This window comes from Hyaena hyaena, unplaced genomic scaffold, assembly GCF_003009895.1.
Source record: "Hyaena hyaena isolate Hyena2069 unplaced genomic scaffold, ASM300989v1 scaffold_101, whole genome shotgun sequence".
Classification (NCBI taxonomy): domain Eukaryota; kingdom Metazoa; phylum Chordata; class Mammalia; order Carnivora; family Hyaenidae; genus Hyaena; species Hyaena hyaena.
The window spans coordinates 2,881,921-2,903,745 of NW_024080733.1; the positions used below are offsets into that span (position 1 = coordinate 2,881,921).

The following is a 21,825-nucleotide window of genomic DNA, read 5'->3' on the forward strand; positions in this document are numbered from 1 at the left end:
TTTGTTCTGCTCTGCGTGACAGGAATCTGGGCACCGACCGCTACTCAGGAGGTGTCCCAGGACAGAGGAGGCGGCCCCAGGGAGGGAGCAGGTGGGGAGTGAGCCCCCCAGGAAAGGATCCAGGCCAATGACACGGTGACACACACAGGTGCCCTGCGCAGACGGAACCCGAGGGGGTGGCGGGGCAGGGAAGGTGCGCAGCAGGAACCCCCGGCGGCTGTTTGGTTTACGAATGCTGCTAATTTTCACAATTTGCTAGTTTGCAAAGTTTGCAATTTGTTCTCACTACACTCTGTAGAAGCAGCTCTGCCGCATTAAACAGATTTCAAATTCAAACTCACATCTCTCCACATGGGTGCTGAGATTTGGTTTATATTTTGCAAACAGCGGGAGAGACTGAAAGCAAGTAAGAGTCGTGTGTGCCTATTTTCTCCAAAGTGCAAGCGCGCTCAGAGGAAGATCAGAGTAGGCGGCCCTCTACCTCCCCGCGAGTTCTGAGTTTCTTCAGACCCCTGAACAAGGTAGAGAAATGGTGTGTGCACAGTACCGCATGCCTTCTGCTCCTTAAAACAGTAACTTCAGAAATCAGGACTCCTTGAGGCACATGGGGGGCTCAGTCGGTTAAGTGTCCGACTTTGGCTCAGGTCATGATCTTGCAGTCCTTGAGTTCGAGCCCTGTGTCGGGCTCTGTGCTGACAGCTGGGAGCCTGGAGCCTGCTTCAGATTCTGTGTCTCCCTCCTTCTCTCTCCCAAAAATAAACATTAAAAAAAATTTTTTTTTTTAAGAAATCAGAGCTCCTCCCGCAGACCCACAGACACAGGGTGGGGACCTGACTGTCACAGATGAGCATGCTGCCAGTGGGACTACCCCCTCTCCCCTACAGGACAGGGCTCAACTTGAAGATGGGCCATTTTTGGGAGTGGGGGGCCCAAAGGGGACACAGGGAAGGAAACCGAAGCAGAGGGACGTTCTATTGACTTATCTTAGGTGAAATACAGCAGAGTGAGACCCACAATCCTGAGTTTCTGGATCCCTCTTATCCATTTTATGTGCAACTAGAAAAATCGTTTGTAGCCTTTGATGTTCTCCTTGCAAAATCCACATTATTGCAATGGACAATCTCCGTAATTAGGCAGTTATTCCCATTGTAATATGTGTGTTCAGAACTGTATTTAGGTGACAATGGCCTTGTGACGGGATCCGGCTGACGATGGTGGTGAGGGGTCCGGGCTCTTCAAGGAAGGGGCTGCGGTTTCAGCCCCCGGGGAGAGGGGCTCTCTGGCATCCCATCAGAGGTTTTCAGAAATGAGGTTTCAACATGTAAATTCTGAATACACTTGAATGATTTCTCTTCATTTGATTACTGTTATCATTTATGTTTCAGCTTCTCCACAAACTGGCCCACAGCCACGTACAAATGTATAACATCAGCTCCCTCATTTAGTATTCTCATCATGCCTTCCAGACTCTGTATATCTGTCATTCGTAAAAATGCACATCTGTGCTTTTGTCTCCTACCCATTCTGATAGAAGATACTTGTCTTCAATTCAACAGTCACTAGGGTCCCTTCCTCTTAGAAAATGTACATCTCTGTGCGCATTAATGCCCAGATGTGTGTAAGCATCTTAGCAGAACAGAGTCTTCTTAGCATCAATATACGTGCAAAGGATTGTTTTCTTTCAGTTAATTCACTGTGAGCCACTGGGGAGACACAGAGGACGAACATGGTCATTTGGTTCAACAGGGTATTAAGAGAAATGCATGAACTTTCCAGGAGGTGTTTTAATGGCTTTCTCTCTGTCTGCCTCCTCTTAATCTTTCCTGGAAAAAAAGGCTCTTTTTCCCTCGATATTGAAGTTAATTATTACTCTTATGGAGTAATAAACAGATGCCAATTGTAAAAAGTTGTAAAATAAAGAGTAAGATTAAATCCTAACCTACTTCAGACCAACCAGAGGGAACCATTATTTACACGTTGATATTAATCACTTCCAAATGTCCTAGGTTTTCTCAACATACACATGTTATTACTGAATGATGTTTCACATTCTTCATCTTCTGCTCCATCGATCGATCTTGACCTTCAATTAATGTTTTCATCACACACATGTTTTCGCAGGAACCAATGTTCACCGAGGTCTTTTATTCATTCTGTGCATTCAATGTTTTTGTGATCTTATTATTTTTTTTTTACAAATAGTTTATTGTCAACTTAGTTTCCACACAACACCCAGTGCTCATCCCCACGAGTGCCCTCCTCCATGCCCATCCCCCCTCCCCCGCACATCCATCAGTCCTCAGTTTTTGTCAGCATTCAAGAGTCTCTCATGGTTTGCTTCTCTCCCTTTCCCCCACCATTTCCCCCCTTCTTCTCCCCCTTGTTCCTCAGTTAAGTTCCTCCTAATCCTCCTATACGTGCAAACATATGATATTTGTCCTTCTCTGGCTGACTTATTTCACTCAGCATAACACCCTCAAGGTCTTATTTTTGATTAATCTCTCAAATGACTGTTCTTGGGCATTCTTTTTTATTAGGAATAGATGTAAAACTTGTTGGATGAGCCCTGGGTGTTGTACATAAGCCAATTTGACCATAAATTATATTCACAAAAAAAGGAATATACCTACAGCATGTTTTCTTGAGCTACATCCAACATAACTGCATCTTGATGGCTTGTTTACTTTAAGGCAACATCTCTGTTAAGTACAGAATTGGGAGTGTGCTTTTCTTTTTCTTTCCATATTCCATATTCCTCCATTACCCTCTGGCTTTGAAGGTTGTGATTAAAAAGTCAGAGACCAGGTTCTGGATTCTCTAAGATGGGTTAAACCCAGTCTTGCCAGGTCCCCTCCCTTATGAGGACTCAGACATCACACACCAGGTAGAAGGAAGGTGGCAGGTGTCTGCAGCCCTCGGGACGTGAGGAACAGCATGGCGGGTGGCAGTGAACTTCCTGGTGTCCTTACGGCTTCCCACGGATCCCAGACAAGGCCCTGCAGAAGCCCGCAAAACGGCAACTGTCAGGAGCAGTAGAATGTGACAGTCACACATCTACCCAGAACCACCCCTGAGGAAACTAGACGGGGGATATACTGAGAACACCCAATCCTGAAAAGCTAATCAAGCCACTCACAGGAAAGCAAGTGAAGAAACAGAGGAAATAAAACCAGCAATGAAGTGTCAGACTTAACCTCATGGGTAGGTGACGCCCATGCAACATGAATAGCCCGTCAAAAGGCAGAGCTCAGTACAATGGGTGCACCCATCGTCAGAGCCTCAAAATACCAGAATCAAACCCTGATCCAGCTGAAAGGACAAATGGAGAAATCCGCCGTTATGTTTAGACATTTCGATACCTCCTCCTCTGCACATGATGAACCATCGAACAGAAAACCAGCAAAGATACGGACAAATGGAAGCCCGAAACCACAGAACAAACCTCAGCCAGACCTAAAATACTTAAAAGATGCAGAATCTGACCACAGTGAATCGGACTAGAAATCAATGAAAGAAAGACAACAGGCAAATCACAAACACCTAAAATGTAAACAACACTCCTCAAAATAAGCCCTGGGTGAAAGAGGAGGTTTAAAGGAAGTTTTTCAGACTCAGAAGCTGGCCTTATTTGTACGACTTTAAAAGTAATAGGATTTTGCTATTTATAGCTTTGTAAAATAAAAATGCCATCTTTACCGTTGAACCTTGGAACACTCAGCAGGATTGCGTATCGATGATTCCTATTTCCAAAACTCCCAGCTCGGGAACTTTGCCTGGATCACGACAAACCCTCCCACTGGGCCAGCCTTGGTTTGTCTGGTTCTCGCTGATGGTTTTCATCTGACACGGCTGTTTGTTTCCTTACTCACTGCCCGTCTGCTTCCTTTCTCCACCTAATTCCTCTGCTTCTTCCCCCGCTGTCAGTTCTGCTTCATCTTTTTCCTCTGTGTTCTTAGAGGATCTTTTGTGCTAGTCCTTTACATCAAAAATTCTGAGTGGGGAAGAGAGCTCTGCGATCAATAACCTGCTTCTCTGTATCCAGGGAAAATGTGTATTACCACCTGCATCTTCCAGTTCCTTTGTTACTGAAGTACATCTGACAAGGAACATTGTGTCCATTTAAGGGGTACAACTGCGGATTCAAGACATGTATATACTGGAAGATGGCTGCCACGTGGCCATAACAGCCAGCTTCCTTTTCCATCTCAAGCCGGCCTCTCTGTCTTGTCTGTCTTCTCAGGTTTCCCAGAGTTTACACATTTCCTGGTGTCCGTGTGGGTGTAAATTCCCAAGATGTTTCCCAGGATAAGACTTTCTGGGGGTGTGCAGTGTCCCCTCCCTGAGGTGTGGGACAGCTCCCGAACGTCACTCGGGGTGTGATGGCTGTGATGTGTCCGTGCGTTGCTGCCCCTCCTTGATCGGGGCCAAGGGGAGGCTGGTCCTGATGCTGCTCAGAGCTCGGAGTCCTCACATCCCAGGATGTCCCTGCACCGTCACCCATGTGCTCTCAGGTATCTCCACACCCTTAATGCTCAGGCTGAAGGTCCCTGATGACAGCTGGTCCCCAATACCCGCTAGAAGTTACTTCAGCAGCTGTTAAACAGATGTGGCATGATCTCCCGCTCTCACGCTGGGGGTCTCTCGTTAGGAACTTGGCATAAGTAATGCAGGCAAACATAATCTAGGTCCCTCCTTGCTCCCAGGCTCATGTCACCCCTGCCCCAGCTACAGCCACATCATCAACGCCGCAAGCAAGCAAGCACACCTACTGGGGCTCCCGGAACCCCAGGGAGCTGTGGCCTCAAGAGGATTCAGAAGGAAAGGGACCAATGAGGAGGACGGCTGGGTGGGAAGGAGAAGAGGTTTTTCTGGCTCTGGGCACACAGCCGCCCCGTCCCGTCCCCTGCAGGTGTAAAGTCCCAGCACATGAGCATGGGGAGGCAGTGAGGGTGGCACTCTGTACCTGATCCCCACACATCCTTTGTCCCCCGCCTCAGGGATGACATGACCAGTCAGCCACGAAGCTCCCCAGGGTGGCCCAGTGCTTCCCAAACTGGGCTGTCCACAGGCATCACCCGGGTCATTTAAAATCTCCTGACATTCAGATCAGAGTCTCTCTTGAGCATTGCTCAAAATTCTCAGGCGACGCCAACATGCAGACGGGACCACGGTGGACCTAGCCTGCGCAATCCACAACGGCCAAACTAGGGAAAGAGCCCAAGTGTCCATCGGCTGGCGAATGCATAAAGATGTGGCAGACGCAGACGTAGATACAGATATAGACGTAGACACAGATGTAGCCATAGATATAGAGAGATACACAATGGACTCGGAGATGAGAGCAGGCTGCGCGTCTCTGCGACGCAGTGACTGTGCCTTCGGTTCGCGGTGCCAGGACGCCCTTCGGGGCCTGGTTCTGGGGGACTGCCAGGGAACACAGAAAGCACCCAGGGGGCAGGAAAGCGCTTCTGCTCCGAGCCTTGCCTACAGAGCTCTTCACTGACACCCAGAGGAAAACTCATCCCTCCGCCGGGTGCTGTGATCAATACGCCCCCTACGTACAGCTCAGACCTCCCTTCCCGTGACGACCGCATAAACAAGCAAATGAGAACGGAAATTCTGACATAAACAAATGAAGTATGAATGTTGCCGGTAACAGAGCACGAATGTATTTTTCAAGGCAGCGCGACTTCTCAACAGAGAGTCCCCTCCACTCAAGAAAGGTCTCTGGGATGGACACCGTCTGGGATGGACACGAGACACGAGTGACCCACACCTGCATCAGGTCAGCATTGCTCCGTGACCCCGGATGGTGACCCAGGGGCTCGACCAAACGCCAGGACTCAGGATCACGGCTCACATCTGGAACCCAACTCAAGACTTATGAGTGTAACTTCAGCTCTAATGAGTTAAAGTACATTTGGTAGTGACACAATTCGGTCATTTGGGAAGGGACATTTTGTTGGTGTCTTGGAGCACAGGCTCCCCATCAACTACCTTTCTGACTCCTCCTCTCACCCCAGATCTGTCCGGCCGGCGCACCCCAACGTGCTGGGGGCCTCTGACAACCCTCACAACAGCACTGTGACTGCCACTGGACATGAAATCTCTGTTCCCTGATAGCCCCGCCCCCCACACTGTTACTGGTGTCACACGTCACCCCTTTTTACACCCGGTCCCCGTTAACACATTTGTAATATTTTACGCTTTCACTTTTCTATCTTATAGAAAAGTAAAAGCTAAGTTATATAACCCAAATTTACAGTAATAGCAGTTTTTGTGTTTGTTTTATATTTTCCCTTCACCAGAAAATTTTGTATTTTTATAGGTCTTCACGTTACTGTCTGGTATTCTTTTTTTTAATGTTTATATATTATTTTTGAGACAGACAGACAGAGCATGATGGGGGAGGGGCAGAGAGAGAGAGGGAGACACAGAATCAGAAGCAGGCTCCACGCTCTGAGCTGTCAGCACAGAGCCTGACGGGGGGCTCGAACTCATGAACCATGAGATGATGACCTGAGCTGAAGTTGGGCACTTAACCGACTCAGCCACCCAGGAGCCCCAGATGTTCTTTTATTTTAACCTGAAGATCTCCCTTTATCATTTCTTATAGAGCAAGTCAAGTGGCAAGGAACCCCCTTGGTTTTGCTTATCTCGACTGTTTTAATTTCTCTCTCATTTTTGGAGAACAATTTTGCCAGATATGGAATCCATGGTTGATGACTTTTGGTTAGTACCTAAAATTCATCATCCCACTGCCTTTTGGCCTATAAGATTTCTGCGAGCACAGCTGAACCCTGAACCACACGAGCTGACGTATACAGATTTTTTTAATAACAATACCATAAATGCATTTTCTCTTGGTTATGATGTTAATAACTTTCTTTTCTCCAGCTCACTGTATTGTAAGAGTACAGCATATGTTACACGGAAAATATAACATATGTGCGTGCACACACAGACACACACACATATATACACACAGATGAGCACACACACATATACAGAGACACACTTACATTCACACGAGGACACACTGGCACATTCAAATACACACAGAGACACATACACACAGGGACACATGCATGCAGACATACACACAGGCACACACAGTTTCCCTCCTTGCACTTCCTCACCAAGCTCCCACAGAGCAGGGACAGCTGTGCAGCCTCCTCAACCCCCCAGAACAGCCTGTCAGCTGTGTTTCCTCCACTTGGATCCCCATGCCTTCCTCCCCTGGACCAGCCCCCTGGAGGCGACCAACCTCAGCCCCGCATTCTCACACTTCCTAACGATCCTGCAGCACCTGAGTGTCTCTCCTGCCCTTTCGCTTGAAACTCCGCCCCTCCCGGTCTCTGTGCCACTTCCCAGCTGGGACTGTCTCCTGCCTCTTCCTCTGAGACGCAGGCCTGCTCGCTGCCCGGCTTGGCCGCCATCTTTCTTGAGTGTGACGACGCATGATTTTGCTCAGGACCATTCTACAGGACTTGTGCCTGTCATTTTCTGAGTCCTCCTACACATCACCCAACATGTGACTCGAGGCCGGCCTCCCTGCACCTGTACACACCACTCCAGCCCTTCCCTGGAAACATACTCCTCCCAACTTCTTTCATATGATATCACCCGTACTGCCAAGGAAGTCATTCCTTCGTAAGCTCAGATTTAGCTTTACACTCTTTCTCTACATTTCTTTGCATGTCAGGTTCGTTGAAGTCTCCCCTGCCCCCATAACTAACACCTGAACCCTTTCTCCCCATCTGTCTGAACCCTAGAATTTCATTTCTTGTCCTCCATTGGTCTTACACAGATGACTTCCCAACTGTTAGCAACAAACTTCCAGTAGGTCACTTGATTGTAACCCACTCTCTGCGCTCCCACACATGGCTTCCAGATTGTTCCTTTATTTTGAGGAGGGAGGGGCAGAGAGGGAGAGAGAAAATCCCAAGCAGACTCTGTGCTGTCAGCACAGAGCCCAGTGTGGGGCTCGATCTCACGAACCCTGAGATCATGACCTGAGCCAAAACCAAGGGTCAGAGCTTAACCGACTGAGCCAGCTAGGCGCCCCCAGATTGTTCTTTCTAATGCACTGCTTTGATCATGGCATTCTTGTCAAATACACATAAAGGCTGTCTGTTAAGTAAAGTGCTTAGTCCTCGCTCTGTCACACAAGGTCACACAAGGTCAACCTCAACTGTCTCTCATGATGAGGTCAAACTGGCCTCCCCCACGGAACTTGGAAGATTGCTGTGATTCTCTTGCATCGCCGATACCTACGGTAGCTCTTGGCCATACTTTCGCCCAAGGTTCAACGTCCACTGTTGGCGAAGGTCCCCGGGAAGTGCTTCTATCCATGCCCTTGAAGGTAATCTCTCGGGTTGCTGGAGCAGGATGGCCAAGTCTCTGTTGTCAGCAGGACCCACAGCCACATCATGGCCGGCCCCGTGGCGTCACCTGCCCAGAGCCACAGCCACCGGGCGATTTCGCTGAACCTTGGTTTTCTGATCAGTGAAGCAGGCTAATACTGCCCACCCGACAACATGGATAGGAAATGAAACGACACCACGGGCGCTCAATTTCTGCTGGGGACCCTTGCACACTTCACACACCAAAGAAACACTGCTCTGCTATCTGCCATTCAAGGGGCTCGCACCTTTTTTTCTGCTTTTCTTAGGCATGTGCTCTTTTACTTTTATATTACCTGCTATCGTTCCAACATAACTGCCATGTCACAAAATAACCAAATCCTGTTTTATTAAAAAAAATTGGTGGGGAAGGGAAAATCAGTATGGAAGTAAAAGATGAGGTTGGGGTCAAGTGCAAACACACGGGGGTAATCACTTCACACGGACTTCCATGGGAGGTGATTCTTCAACAGGTGTATCTTGTGAATAAATTATGATGGGTTTGGAGGACACCTGGGTGGCTCAGTTGGTTACGCTTCTGACTTTAGCCCAAGTCATGATCTCACAGTTCATGAGTTCAAGCCCCAAACCGGACTCTGTGCTGACAGCTCAGAGCCTGTGACAGCTCAGAGCCTGGAGACTGCTTCAGCTTCTGTGTCTGCCTCTCTCTCTCTCAAAAATAAATAGACATTAAAATTTTTTTAAAACAACAAATAAATAAATAAATAATGATGGGTTAGCCTTGTTGGTTTTTAGAGAATTCGTTTCTTTCCTTTTTTTAAGAAACTGAAAGAAGTTAATAAATTACAATTCATCCCACCCAAGGGAAGCAAATAACAGCCCCTTAAATTGATAAATTCACCCAGGATTCCAGTGAACGTGTGTCTGCTTTTTGAAATAAGTCATTTTCAAATAAATACTAAATAATGTCAGCAGGTCAAAATGTGAACGCACAGGTACTAAGGCCATGATCAGCTCGGATCACTGATGAGTTAAGACCAGATTACGATGCTCACCTTTCCAACAATAAGGGTGATCTGCACTTCCTACAAAAGGAAATTACTCTTGCTTCCATAAGATACTGAAGTCACTAAGGAAGAACCCTCAGCCGTCCTTCTGACCCTCACGGTACAGAGGAGGTCACACCTGCAAGATGCTAAAGGGAGTTAACGACACTGGTCAGGGGCAGATGGGACCCACCACTTGGCTTGGATTTATACACAAAGAGGCTGCCAAGTTGCAGCCCTCTCATCATGCTTCACATTGGTGGGCTTGATCTTTTCTGCTTCTTTCACCTTTCAAAACATTGTCTTCCAACAGCAGACGATGACATAATGCATGGAAGAGAACGTTACCGTATTTTCTCCAGTCCACAGCCGGGGGTAAGTGCCTCCACAACAGAATGTTGTTCAGATGATTTAAGTAGGACGGAAGGGAATGGAAACCCTTCTGATTGTACCACACCTAAAACAAAGAGAAACATAATGGCTCTTGTGAAATCAGCCCCTGAGTCTTCGTCAGCTATTCCTGGACACAAGGCACGCGTGTCAATTAGCTTCAAAGCACCTGAACGCGGGACTTGAGGCGATGTGCCCACAGGGCTGGCAGGGAGCAGTACATTTCAGTCTGCTAGTTTTATAGTTATCTAGAGCATATAATTTCCAGCTAAAAATAGATGAATCTCCCCCAGAACAAATGTGGATGCTGCTGTATAATTATATTCTCACAGCAAAAAAGGAACCTGAACCCATCATTTTTTTTCTTCTTTCTCACTGGGTAAGCGAATAAAATCTGACCTGCAAATTAAAAGCAGAGAAAATGACTAGAAAAAAAAAATGATTACTTTCAAATTAATAACTGAATGTGGGACGTTCTTTCTCAAAACAAATTGCACCGAGCAGTTAGCTGCTGGGCATGGAGAATAAAATAGCGCGCCTGTCAGACAGGAGAGGAAAGACGGGGGTGAGAGCATGAGACAGACAACGTTATTGAAGCTGGGATAGGGGGTGGCAGGAAAAATACTCATTGATCCATCAGTATCTATAGTCCAAGGTATCAGTATTTTATTAAATAGGTTTTTTTAAAAGTATACTCAGTTCAGAAAGCTGTTAAGTGTCTGCGAAAAATCTAATGAATCAACTGGCAGCTTCCGGTCTTCATTCCACTGACGGCACAGCTCATTTCTCTAGACGGTGCTGTCTTATGTCACAGACAATGCTGCCTATGTAGAACTGCTTCCCAGAAAGTCGGCCCTGGGAGGGCCCCGTCCAAGTACAGTCTGCAGAGTTACAGGACCACACCCCAGACGCTTCTAACACACTCTTTGACTTGGGTGATGGAGATCGGGAGGCAAAAAGTCAAGAGATAGCCTGGAATGGAGACCAAGTCAGAGGGGTGGCAGCCAGAAACTCCTCGAAGAATCCAGAAGGGTGGTGGTGCTAAGTGAGGCTCTCCAGGGATAGATGGTCATCTGGGAACCTCAGGGGTGTCACCCCCTGGTACCTTAACATTCCCCGAACACCCCTGGCTAATTGTAGAGAGAGCAGTGTGTCTGAGCCAGAGCGAAGCGGACAAACGGCAAGCCCATGGCGCCTCCCAGAGGAGCGGGACCATACGGCAAATGGCAAGGGCTCTGCCCCCAACTCTCTACAGGCAGGAAGCAGCCCGACAAGCTGCCCAAAAGGTGCATTTCCAAATGTCCTCTGCACAGGTGCCCATCACAGGTGACGGAGAAGCGACAGAGAGCAGTCAGTGGCCACAGAGAGCGTGGAAGTGGGGAGCACGCGCAGGGAGCAGGACCAGGGGCCGGGGAGGGAGCACCCCCTCAGGGAGGGAAGCCTGGGCGGCGTGCTGAGCACAGCCCACAGCAGCCCGGCCCCGCAGACTCGGGAGCTACATGAGCGTCCGTTCCCTGCTAGGGGCACTGATGGCTTGCTTGTCTGCCATACAGAATTCTCTTGGCAAGGAGTGACGGCTCACAGTTTGCCATATTCTTGAACTTCATCTCGGCTCTGCACATTGGCCCTTACTTGGGAGAACTTGACGACTAGGATCATCTGAAAATTAACATTTCAGTCTTGGCAGGGTCCAAAGGTCTCTCTCTCTCTCTCTCTCTCTTTTTTCCTTCCTTCCTTCCTTCCTTCCTTCCTTCCTTCCTTCCTTCCTTCCTTCCTTCCTTCCTTCCTTCCTTCTTTCCTTCCTTCCTTCCTTCTTTTCTTCCTTCCTTCCTTCTTTCCTTCCTTCCCTCCTTCCTTCCTCCCTCTATTCTGAAGAATGACTTTCTACAATGTGAGACTATGTTCTGGAAATAAGCTGTTGGATTTCCTGTGCCACCTGCCCATACGTCAGGATGCAGAAGAATCCAGTAACTGGCAGAGGAAGTTAATCTGCTTTCAAGAACACATTAGGACAGCTCAAAACAGACCTTCATGTCAGGAATCACGAGCAACAGCTTCTGAGAAAAGTAACTACATTAAGTTGTAAGAAGAAGAAAAAAAAAACCACCAGTGGATAGATATTCAAATGCCCACAATTTCACTGCGCATCTTGGAAGGTATGCCAATTCCCAGGCAGGGAAACATGCCTTCTGATCTGAAGCGCCTACATTCTAGAAGGTGTTTTTGATCAAACAAGCTGAACACTCCAGATGTGAGCGAAGTAGCTTGTGAGGCTCCCAGGACAGACATTCTGCAGTATGAGACGCTTGTTTACCGCTGGCCTATTTCCATGCAAATTTCTCCATTCTCTCTAGAAAAAAGACTGAGAACCAACCCGGTGGTGTCTTAGGAACACACCCTGAAGCCAAAGGAAAGCCTGGTGGGTAAGGACTGAAAAAGCGAAAGTAATAACCTGACCTGACGTCAGCTGCCCACTGCCAGGTGAGAACCACAGACAGCAGGTGCCCTTCCTGGCCCGCTGCCGTCCCCTAAGTCCCAGGCCTCCTGAGGAGGCGCTCACGGCCCAGAGGGCCAGATCCAACACCCCTGCACGCCCGTGCCTGGCAGAGGACATGACACACAACATTAGAAACAGCAGAAGTCACTGCCCAAAACATGTCAGCCCAGAAGGCTACCCCAAGGGGAGCAGGGGTCGGGGACATGCATGAGTCGCACAGCCTTGTCACCAAAGCAGAGATCTGGGGACATCCTGGCCGCCGGGCCCTAGGTGTCTGCAGGCAAAGACAAGGCATCCGTTAGGAAGAATGTTCTAGGCTGGTATAGATTAAAAAGGAAAAAAATTCTTAGAGGAAATGAACAGATTCTGTCTACCAATTTGGCTTATTTGAACACTGGCCGTGTCGTATGTTTGAGAAGCCAGCGAGAGTCTTTTTGGTGATGTTTCTACCTAGCTCTGAATCTTGGCAATCTTATCTTTTCCTATCGAGCCATAAATCTAGTCCTCTGTGCTGCCTGTGAAGGAAGAGAGGCCTGAAGAACCCTCAGCTCAAGGCAGGATGTCTGACCAAGTCTACACAATGACTAAACTCTGCGTCAGCAACCACCTAGTGAAATATGATGCACACCTGTCTTCGGGGATCCTACTGCGAAGCATGAATGTTAAAATGTTCCTCACAGATATCCTAGTGAAACAGCGGCACAGATCCCTGACGACACTGAGCGAAGTCCCAGCATGCACCTGCCTCCGCCTTTCCAGGTTCCCTTGAACCACAGAAGTCTCACCACCACACAGGAGGGCGCCCTCCTGAGCTCACAAAGGCCAACCTTACTGATCATATGATGGGTTTGCACACGGGCCCAATACCGTCGCAATCAGCTCTTTCCAGATTTCTCTCTCAGTCGAGACCCACACCGAACTAGTTCACTGGTCACTGGGAACAAAAGCTTTGAATCTCCGGTCTTTCCCCATCGAAGACGGGGTTGATTTCCTTCCCTGGAGAAGCTTCTGCAGGGATGGATGGCCTCGGAGCTCCCACAGGTGGGTAAAGGCATCCTTCCTCTACCCCAGCTTCAAACAGGCATCTCAAAAACGCCCATTCTCATACAACTGAGGAGCCTGCCGACATGTTCTCAGCAATGCCGAGGGAAATATTTCTAGTTCACTGGGATGGTCCCACCTTGAAAACCCAGACCCTACACACAGTCCTGAGTAGACAGACGCCCCTTCCCTGTGCTGGCTCTGGGCTCATCCGGCCTTCTGCAAGGAGGGGAACTTAATTAAGTGCACAGATGGAAGAGTTCTTGGCCACCAGAGAAATTAGGGATGTCTTCAGTTATTCTGACAATGGGCATTTATAAAAATAGACTACCAGGGAGCCTGTGTGGCTCAGTCAATTAATCGTCAGACTCTTGATTTCATCTCAGGTCATGATCTCACGGTCGTGAGATCGAGCCCCATGTTGGACCCCACAATGCAGAGCCTGCTTGGGATTCTCTGTCTCCCTCTCTCTCCCCTCCCACCCCTGCTTATGTGCTTACTCTCTCTCAAAGTAAATAAACCTTAAAAATAAACAAACAAACAAATAAAGTTTCATTTCCTTTAATCCTATTAGCTGAATTCTTACTCATAAGTTTAAAGCATTCTTATTAGCTGAATTCTGATCTTCACAAAGAGCAGTAAGCTACTTGGTCCATTGCTCTAGGGTCTAAAGATAAGTGACTCACTTTCCCTTTTGTACAACTATTTTTATTGAAGTAACAAACGCTGGGGCTGGATCTGGTTCCTCTCACGCCCACGGATGTATGTGCATGCCGAGTTTCCCTAGCCACTTTCTCACATAAGAAGAAAGAAGAGGAAAGTCATTACCTTTGCCAGAGTGTTTGGGCTTGATGTGTTTGCATCTGCATCTTGAACTTGATCAGGGATCTGCACTCCGAAAGACCAGCCTCCCATCCTGGTAACAGTAGCAGCTGTTAGTGCTTTCATCAGCGAGCCAGGACGTCCCACCAGAGGGCATTCTGTCACGTTAACTAGGTATGATGGTTTGAGGACAGCCGCCCCCTGAGCGTCCAGCTTTGGTGACATGACCGCGCAGGTGCTCGGAGCACAGAAGGGCCAGGCGTCCAGGGAGGACCCCGCGTATTCAGCAGGCCCAGCTAAGGCTTGCCATGTTAGAAAGTGTCCTTCCCAGAACCCACGTTTTGTTAGGAAGCACATGCCCTGCCCCGGACATGGCTGTGATCACCAGCACGGTGCTGGTTTTAATTACTGGTCATTCCTCTCACACACCGGCTATTCCAATTCACGCGATCTGTCCCGCTCTTCCCAGCCACCCCGTTTTGCATCATTTTGTCTTCCACACTGTGGCCTCTGCCGTCTTCAACATGAACATCGCCTCGCTCAGGAAGGCGACCCTGGAGAACTTCAGTAGGGGAAGATTTCCTCCTCTTTGGGGGTCTCACAATACCCGACATTTCCAACCATCCCATTAACTGTCACCCTGGGTCTGTTTAGTTTATCGTTTATGCAGCTCTGTGAGCTCTCCGGGTGGGGACTACCCCTTGTGTCTCTGTGTCGCGTGGGCCTGTGTCGCACCTGGAACCCACTCAGCTTCCAAAAATACTGGCTGCGAGTCTGTACTGGCTCACGTGAATCAAGGCACAAATTATTTGGGTTATTTTGGCATGAACTACACTAGTCAGAGTTGTTTGAAGTGTGGAGTTGGAGGGGCGCCTGGGGGCTCGGGCGGTTAGTTGTCTGACTCTCAGTTTCGGCTCGGGTTGCGATCTCAGGGTTTTGTGAGTTTGAGCCCTGCATCGGCCTCTGTGCCTCCAGCACAGATTCTCTCTGTCCCTCTCTCTGTCCCTCTCCCATGCTCACTGTCTTTCTCAAGTAAAATAAAAGAAAACTTAAAGAAATAATAATAAAATAAAAGGTGGAGCTGGGGGCCCATTTGCAAGTGGTCAGTGCACGCCCCTGTGTACGTGTGAGTATCAGGGCTGGGGGCCACCTGGTCAGGGTCATGCAGGGATGGGTGACCTCCATGTCTCACTTCTAAATCCACCTTTGATCTGCTGCCCAAATCTAGATAAATACCTTTACTTAAAGACACTTGCTTTTTTAAAAATTTTTTAAATTATTTTTTTAATGTTTACTTGTTTTGAGAGAGAGAGAGACAGACAGACAGAGTGTGAGCAGGGGAGGGGCAGAGAGAGAGGGAGACACAGAATCTGAAGCAGCTCTAGGCTCTGAGCTGTCAGCACAGAGCCCGACCCCGGGCTCGAACCCACAAGCTGTGAGATCATGATCTGAGCCAAAGTCAATGCTCAAACAGCTGGGACATCCAGGCACCCCTAAAGATACTTGCTTTCACCAAGAGATAATCTTTACCTATAGACAGGTATTTTGAAAACTTATTTTACACAGCAATTTTGTATCCACTGAAAGTAATCTTATCAATAAAGCACTACTGTTTGGTTATTAAGAGAAAGGAAGAAAGGAAGGCAGGAAGGAAGGAAGGAAGGAAAGAAGGAAAGAAGGAGGGAGGGAGGGAGGGAGGGAAGATGAAAGAAGAAAGAAAGAAAGAAAGAAAGAAAGAAAGAAAGAAAGAAAGAAAGAAAGAAAGAAAGAAGAGGAAGGAGGGAGGGAGAAAGGAAGAAGGAAAGGAAGGAAGGGAGAGGGAAAGATAGGCACATATTTAACTTTGGTTCCCACATTCTGGATAAAAGAGGCCTGAAGAACAGACTTCTACCACAGTGCCCTTACCCTGAGAGAAACTGAGGCAAAAGAATAAGGCTACATTCCCATCTGGCTTAATGCATTCACTGATTCATTCATTCATTCACTCACTCAAAAATGAATCCACTTGAGAGGCACCTGGGTGGCTCAGGTCATCATCTCACGGTCTGTGGGTTCGAGCCCCGCATCGGGCTCTGTGCCGCCAGATCAGAGCCTGGAGCTGCTTTGGATTCTGTGTCTCCTTCTCTCTCTGCCCCTCCCCTGCTCATGGTCTCTCTCTCTCTCTCAAAAAAGAATTAACATTAAAAAAATTTAATGAATTCACCGGAGAGACAATGAATGCCTTTTATGCAGCAGATACTACTCTAAGTCTCAGACATACAAACTCCCACCTTTGAAAAACAGATTCCGGCACAGGTGTGAAGCCGTACGAGAGGGGCATCGGAAAAGAGGCAGGCAAGGCACAGCGGGGGCGGGCCGTGTCCAGAAGGAGGAAGTTCCTGGGACAGTGAAGGTAAAGGGTAGGGGGGCCGGGGGGGGGGGGGGGGGGTAGTCTGCAGGCACTGAGGACGGACCAACGGGTGCTTCAGTACAGAAGCCGCAGGGTTTGCTCGAGGTCCTGAGAAATCTGATGGCACAGCAACTGCGGTTGCAAAATATAAAGCAACGAGAAGCACTCGCCCCCAACACCCTCATCTAGATTCACCCCCTTGGGCTCGAGGAAACTCAGCACAAAACAAAAGCTTTCCCAGGAACTACCTAAGACACCAGCTGCAGCCACATTTGCATATCGGATGCCACGGGAGACGGAAGTCTCAAGGTCGGACAATATTAAATTATGCGAACGTAGCTCTGCTTATTCTCCAAAGCAGTAAAACCTCCTCTGGCTCTCCGAGTGAATCTCCACTGATATGAACCCCCTCTCCTAGCCCTCCCATGTTCAAGAGGGAAAGTGAGCAGTAAGGAACCTTATTCAGGCCTACAGCGTTTCTTTGGCATTAAAAAAAATTTTTAAGATTGTATTTATTTCTGAGAGAGAAAGAGAGCATGAGCAGGGGAGGGGCAGAGAGAGAGGGAGACACAGAACCTGAAACAGGCTCCAGGCTCTGAGCTGTCAGCACAGAGCCCAACGCAGGTCTCGAACCCACGAACTGTGAGATCATGACCTGAGCTGAAGTCGACGCTTAACCGACTGAGCCCCCCAGGTGCCCCTCTTCGGCATTTTTATGAGCATCAAGGTCAGCATTGGACTCCTGAGTGTTTAAGAGCATTGGCATTTGACACCGTAGGATTTCCAAAGAAACAGAAAGGCCCACACGCACCTCGGATGCGCAGCCGGCACCAGCAAATATTCCTCCAGGTGGAAGGCGGACAGGTTCAGCAGAGTGTGGCCCAGGTGGTTGGTCAGGTAGGGAGCTCCGGCACTTCTGTTTGCACACATCTGTGAGGGTTTCCAGAGAGCAAAAACAGAAACTGAGTTAGAAGCCATGCACAGGTGTACTGATGTTACTTTTTTTTTTTTTTTAAATATTTTTTATTTATTTCTAGGAGAGAGAGAGACAGCGTGAGCAGGGGAGGGTCAGAGAGAGAGGGAGACACAGACTCNGGGGGACAAAAACAGCCTGCTTCCTGGGGACATCACCCATGACAGTGGCCTTATAGAGAAGTTCCTGCACATCTTTTGAAACATATAAATTGTACATCTCAGTTAAAGTTACAGGAAGTCATATTCCATATTTATCACCATTGAAAACTGCCTGCCAAGTGCATTCAGCAGGTGCCTCTTTCAGGGCTTTAGCAGGTCTGGCCGCCCCTAATGTCTTTTTTTTTTTTTTTTTTAACTTTTTTTAATGTTTATTTTTTTATTTTTTGGAGAGAGAGGGTGAGCAGGGGAGGGTCAGAGAGAGAGGGAGACACAGACTCTGAAACGGGCTCCAGGCTCTGAGCTGGCAGTCAGCACAGAGCCCGATGCGGGGCTCGAACCCACGAACCACGAGATCATGACCTGAGTGAAAGTCGGATGCTTAACCGACTAAGCCACCCAGGCGTCCCTGTTACTTTTTTTTTTAATTTTTAATATTTTATTTATATTTTTGAGAGAGAGAGAGAGAAAGAGAGAGAGACAAAGCATGAGCAGGGGAGGGTCAGAGAGAGAGGGAGACACAGAATCAGAAGCAGGCTCCAGGCTCTGAGCTGTCAGCACAGAGTCCAATGCAGGGCTCAAACTCGTGAACCACGAGATCATCACCTGAGCCGAACTAGGACACTTAACCAACCGAGCCACCCAGGCGCCCCTGATGTTACTTTAAATGTGACATATCCTAGCTCTCTCTTTTTAATAAATGATCCGGGGCCCTTCACACGTCCCGATTTCTCAATCTCTTTATGAGTCACCTGCCTTTGAGAATTATGCCCGAATCCCAGCATGACCTTTGTCGTCAATTACGCTCTGGAACTTTCCATCCTTTTCTGTACGAGGGTGTGGGTGGATTTGTAAGAACCCAAAAGTGAAAAACTACTCTCATTGAGGAGATCTGGCGTCGGATGGACTTAAAAGAGAGTCAGCGAGAGAATTTCAAAGGCACCTGTTTCTCGCACAAGCACCTAAAGCAGAAACCAGATGGCTCTTCAGCCCTCACTGGGGGCGCCCGCTCAGAATCACGACAGAGTCACAGCACAGAGGGGCCCTGCCCTGCCCCGGGGGGGTGTGGGAGAGATGACACACTGATGGGGGTCTAACACCACCAGCAGCCCTCCCATCGGCCCCTACGGCGTGCTTTCCCATCTGCACCGTGCAAAGGACACCAGCCACCCCCTCCAGCGGCTGCGTGCTGGTTCTGACGTCCAGAAAAGAGCCGCGTAAGAGTCGGAGATAAATTCAACACAGCGCTTTGAGGCTCTTGGTAGAAAGGATGGGGGGAAAGACACTCAGTGGGATGAGTATGATTTATCAATTAGAAGTCGGCCAACATTGGTGGGCTCGGTGCCAGGTGAACTGACACCCTTTATGGGTTCGCTGCCTCCAGCCTCCCTTCCAATCCGCCCACTGCATCTGGACGCATGCCTCCAGAACGTGGTTTGCATTTAGAGGACTGCCTTGCAGGAGAATTCAAATTCCTCTCAAGAAGCCAGCTCCGCTAGAAGATGCCCTCGGTTTCTCTTTCTAATCCTCTCCGTTGGGGTCTGTCGGAATGTGGCCCCTGCAAGTGGACAAGAACAACGGCCAGCGGGGGTCTGAATCTCGGGAACCGGTAAGGCCGCCTTCTGTGGCCCACACTCTGCAGGTGTTAGTAAAGTAAGGATGCTGAAAAGGGGACATTCTTCTGATCGGCAGGGTGAGCCTCACACAGTCAACTCCTTCCAGCAGCCGGAGGATGGGAGTGCGCCCTCCATGCCGTCCGTGGGAAGCCACCAGGCTCATTCCTCGTGGCCAGTGTTTGGTCATGTTGTGCTGCCCTCCAAGGACAGTGGAGCCCTGAACCAAACTCGTCCTTCGGAGCTAGCTCGGCTATGGCCCCCTCAGAGGTCTCTGACAGCATGCCTTTGAAATAGCGTGTCCTCCTGAGAATCACAGCCGACCCCACGGCACTGCCGTAGGGCTTGGAAAGACTCCCGTGTTTGATAAAAATCCAACGCAAGGGACATAATCCCGCACGGCACGCTTCTGGGCGACATGTATGAGTTTCAGGGGAGAGAAGCACTTCAGGTTCTGAGAAAACACCGGTCACTGGGCTCAGCGTGATGGCCGGAGAGCAGGGAACTGGCGTGGGCCCCGGCTGGCCCCCCCCACACCTGGTGCAGCTCCTTGGAGCCAGCCTGCAGGGCGGCGCCGGCGTGAATTCCACCTCAACATCCTGTCTCCTGGACAGGAGTCCTCCGCCTCCCAACGTGTGGGCCAGCGCTTCTCAAAGTGAGTCCCCAAGGAACCCAGGTGCCACGGACAAGAAGCAATCATCAGTCATCTGTGGAAAACGCTGCATGTGTTGCAGCCTACAGTCAGCGCAAGGGCGAGGTCACATCACCAGAAGAGCGTCACAGAGAGGTTGCAGCAAAGAGGCCCATTAGGTACAGCTTGAACCCCCCTTCCAGGCTTGTCCGGCTCCCCGCCATGTCACGTGAACCTTTTCCCCTGCATGCACGTTACTGAAATCGTACATGAATTTCAGGGCGTCTGCTTCTACCATTCTGGTATTTATTCACACATTCCTTGGCCACTGATATCCAATCCAGTTACAACAGATGGAAGGCAGCTCGTGAAAAAAGGCATCGCTGGAACAGGATGATTAAACCAGGGCCACACACCAAGTGAGGAATGAAGTTACTGGTTTCAGGACTAAACAGAGTAACAAAGACAGGACCGAATCCATCAATGTGTCCAGAAACTCTCGAGCCAAAGAGAGGTGGGTTGTCCCTGCAGAGCAGCAGGGAACACAGGTGGGGGCGCTGTCAGCCTGGGCCCCAGGGACACGTGAGCAGTCTCGCCTAACGCTTAGGTCGGTCACGGGCAAAGCTTCCCAGACTGTCTCAGAGAAGAAAAACAGGCCACATCTTGGGGCGCCTGGGGGGCTCAGTGTCCAACTTCGGCTCAGGTCATGATCTCACAGTTCTTGAGTTCAAGCCCTGCGTCGGGCTCTGTGCTGACAGCTCAGAGCCTGGAGCCTGTTTCCGATTCTATATCTCCCTCTCTGCCTCTCCCCGCGCTTGTGCTGTCTCTCTGTCTCTCTCTCTCTCTGTCTCTCTCTCTCTCAAAAATAAACATTAAAAAAATTTTTTTCTTAAAGAAAATGGGCCATGTCCATCCAAGACAAAACCTTCAGTCCCCTGTGCCACTAAATGGAAAACCCTGGAAATATGTTCTTCACAAGGCCATTTTCTTCCCTAATAGACCCTCAATCAACTCAAAGATTGTTGCTTTTCCTTTTTTTTTTTTTTTTTTTTTCTGTAAATGAGGACAGCACGTTAGCTTGTCGAGGTTCTGCTAATAGGCCCATCCTTTTTTATTAATTAACTTTTGGGATTTCCTCTGAGGGGAGTTCCAATCAGTTTTCCAAATAAATTTCATTCTGTTCTCCTGCACAGGCTGAATCACTAAGGCCCATATCCAACTGTGGGATATACCTACCTCTGCATGTTTCTGTAGGACTCGGCCACAGCCCAAGAGCTAGGTGGTATCTTAGCTTTTATGGGTTTTTTTAAGTTTTTATTTATTTTGAGAGAGAGAGCGTGCATGAGCAAGGGAGGGGCAGAGAGAGGAGAGACAGACTCCCAAGCAGGCCCTGCACCATCAGCACAGAGCTGGATGCAGGGCTCAGTCCCATGAACCGTGAGATCATGACCTGAGCTGAAACCAGGAATTGGCTGCTTAACAGACTGAGCCACCCAGGCACCTCAGTATCTTAGATTTTAATAGGTGGCATCAGCCAGAGGCTCAAGGTCATCCCACCTTAAAACTGAGGGAAATTTCCCCCAAAAGGCAATTCTAGCATATCATGAATTGAATAACATTAACTTCCTGAAGAAATGCCACTGGGGACGTTAATGACCATGAAGAGCAAGCAACGAACACCAGGGCCACCACAGAAGCCACAGGACATCCGCGTCATGGTCTAAGCGTCCCCCTCCACGTAATGATTTCCCAACCGTGCCATGGTTTCCAAAACCCAGTGAATCGGGTGAGCCAAAAAGCCGTGGACTCACTGAGTTAACAAAAATGAAGATGTTACAGATGGAGTGAGCTCAGTTCCGTCCCACGGGGTTGAGACTCGGAAAAGATCCCACACGCGGC

At 48.9% G+C, this 21,825-nt stretch overlaps 1 protein-coding gene across 1 annotated transcript in view; it reads right to left on the reverse strand.

Annotated features, from left to right (window-relative positions):
- Positions 1–21,825, reverse strand: part of ABCA13 (ATP binding cassette subfamily A member 13) — a 326,881-nt gene that overhangs the window by 92,077 nt on the left and 212,979 nt on the right. Inside the window, exons 49-51 of the mRNA XM_039235661.1 lie at positions 17,363–17,481; positions 14,169–14,256; positions 9,761–9,869 (exon numbers count right to left, since the gene is read on the reverse strand). Coding sequence (XP_039091592.1) covers positions 9,761–9,869; positions 14,169–14,256; positions 17,363–17,481 — 316 coding nt within the window. The remainder of the gene's footprint in view (positions 1–9,760; positions 9,870–14,168; positions 14,257–17,362; positions 17,482–21,825) is intronic.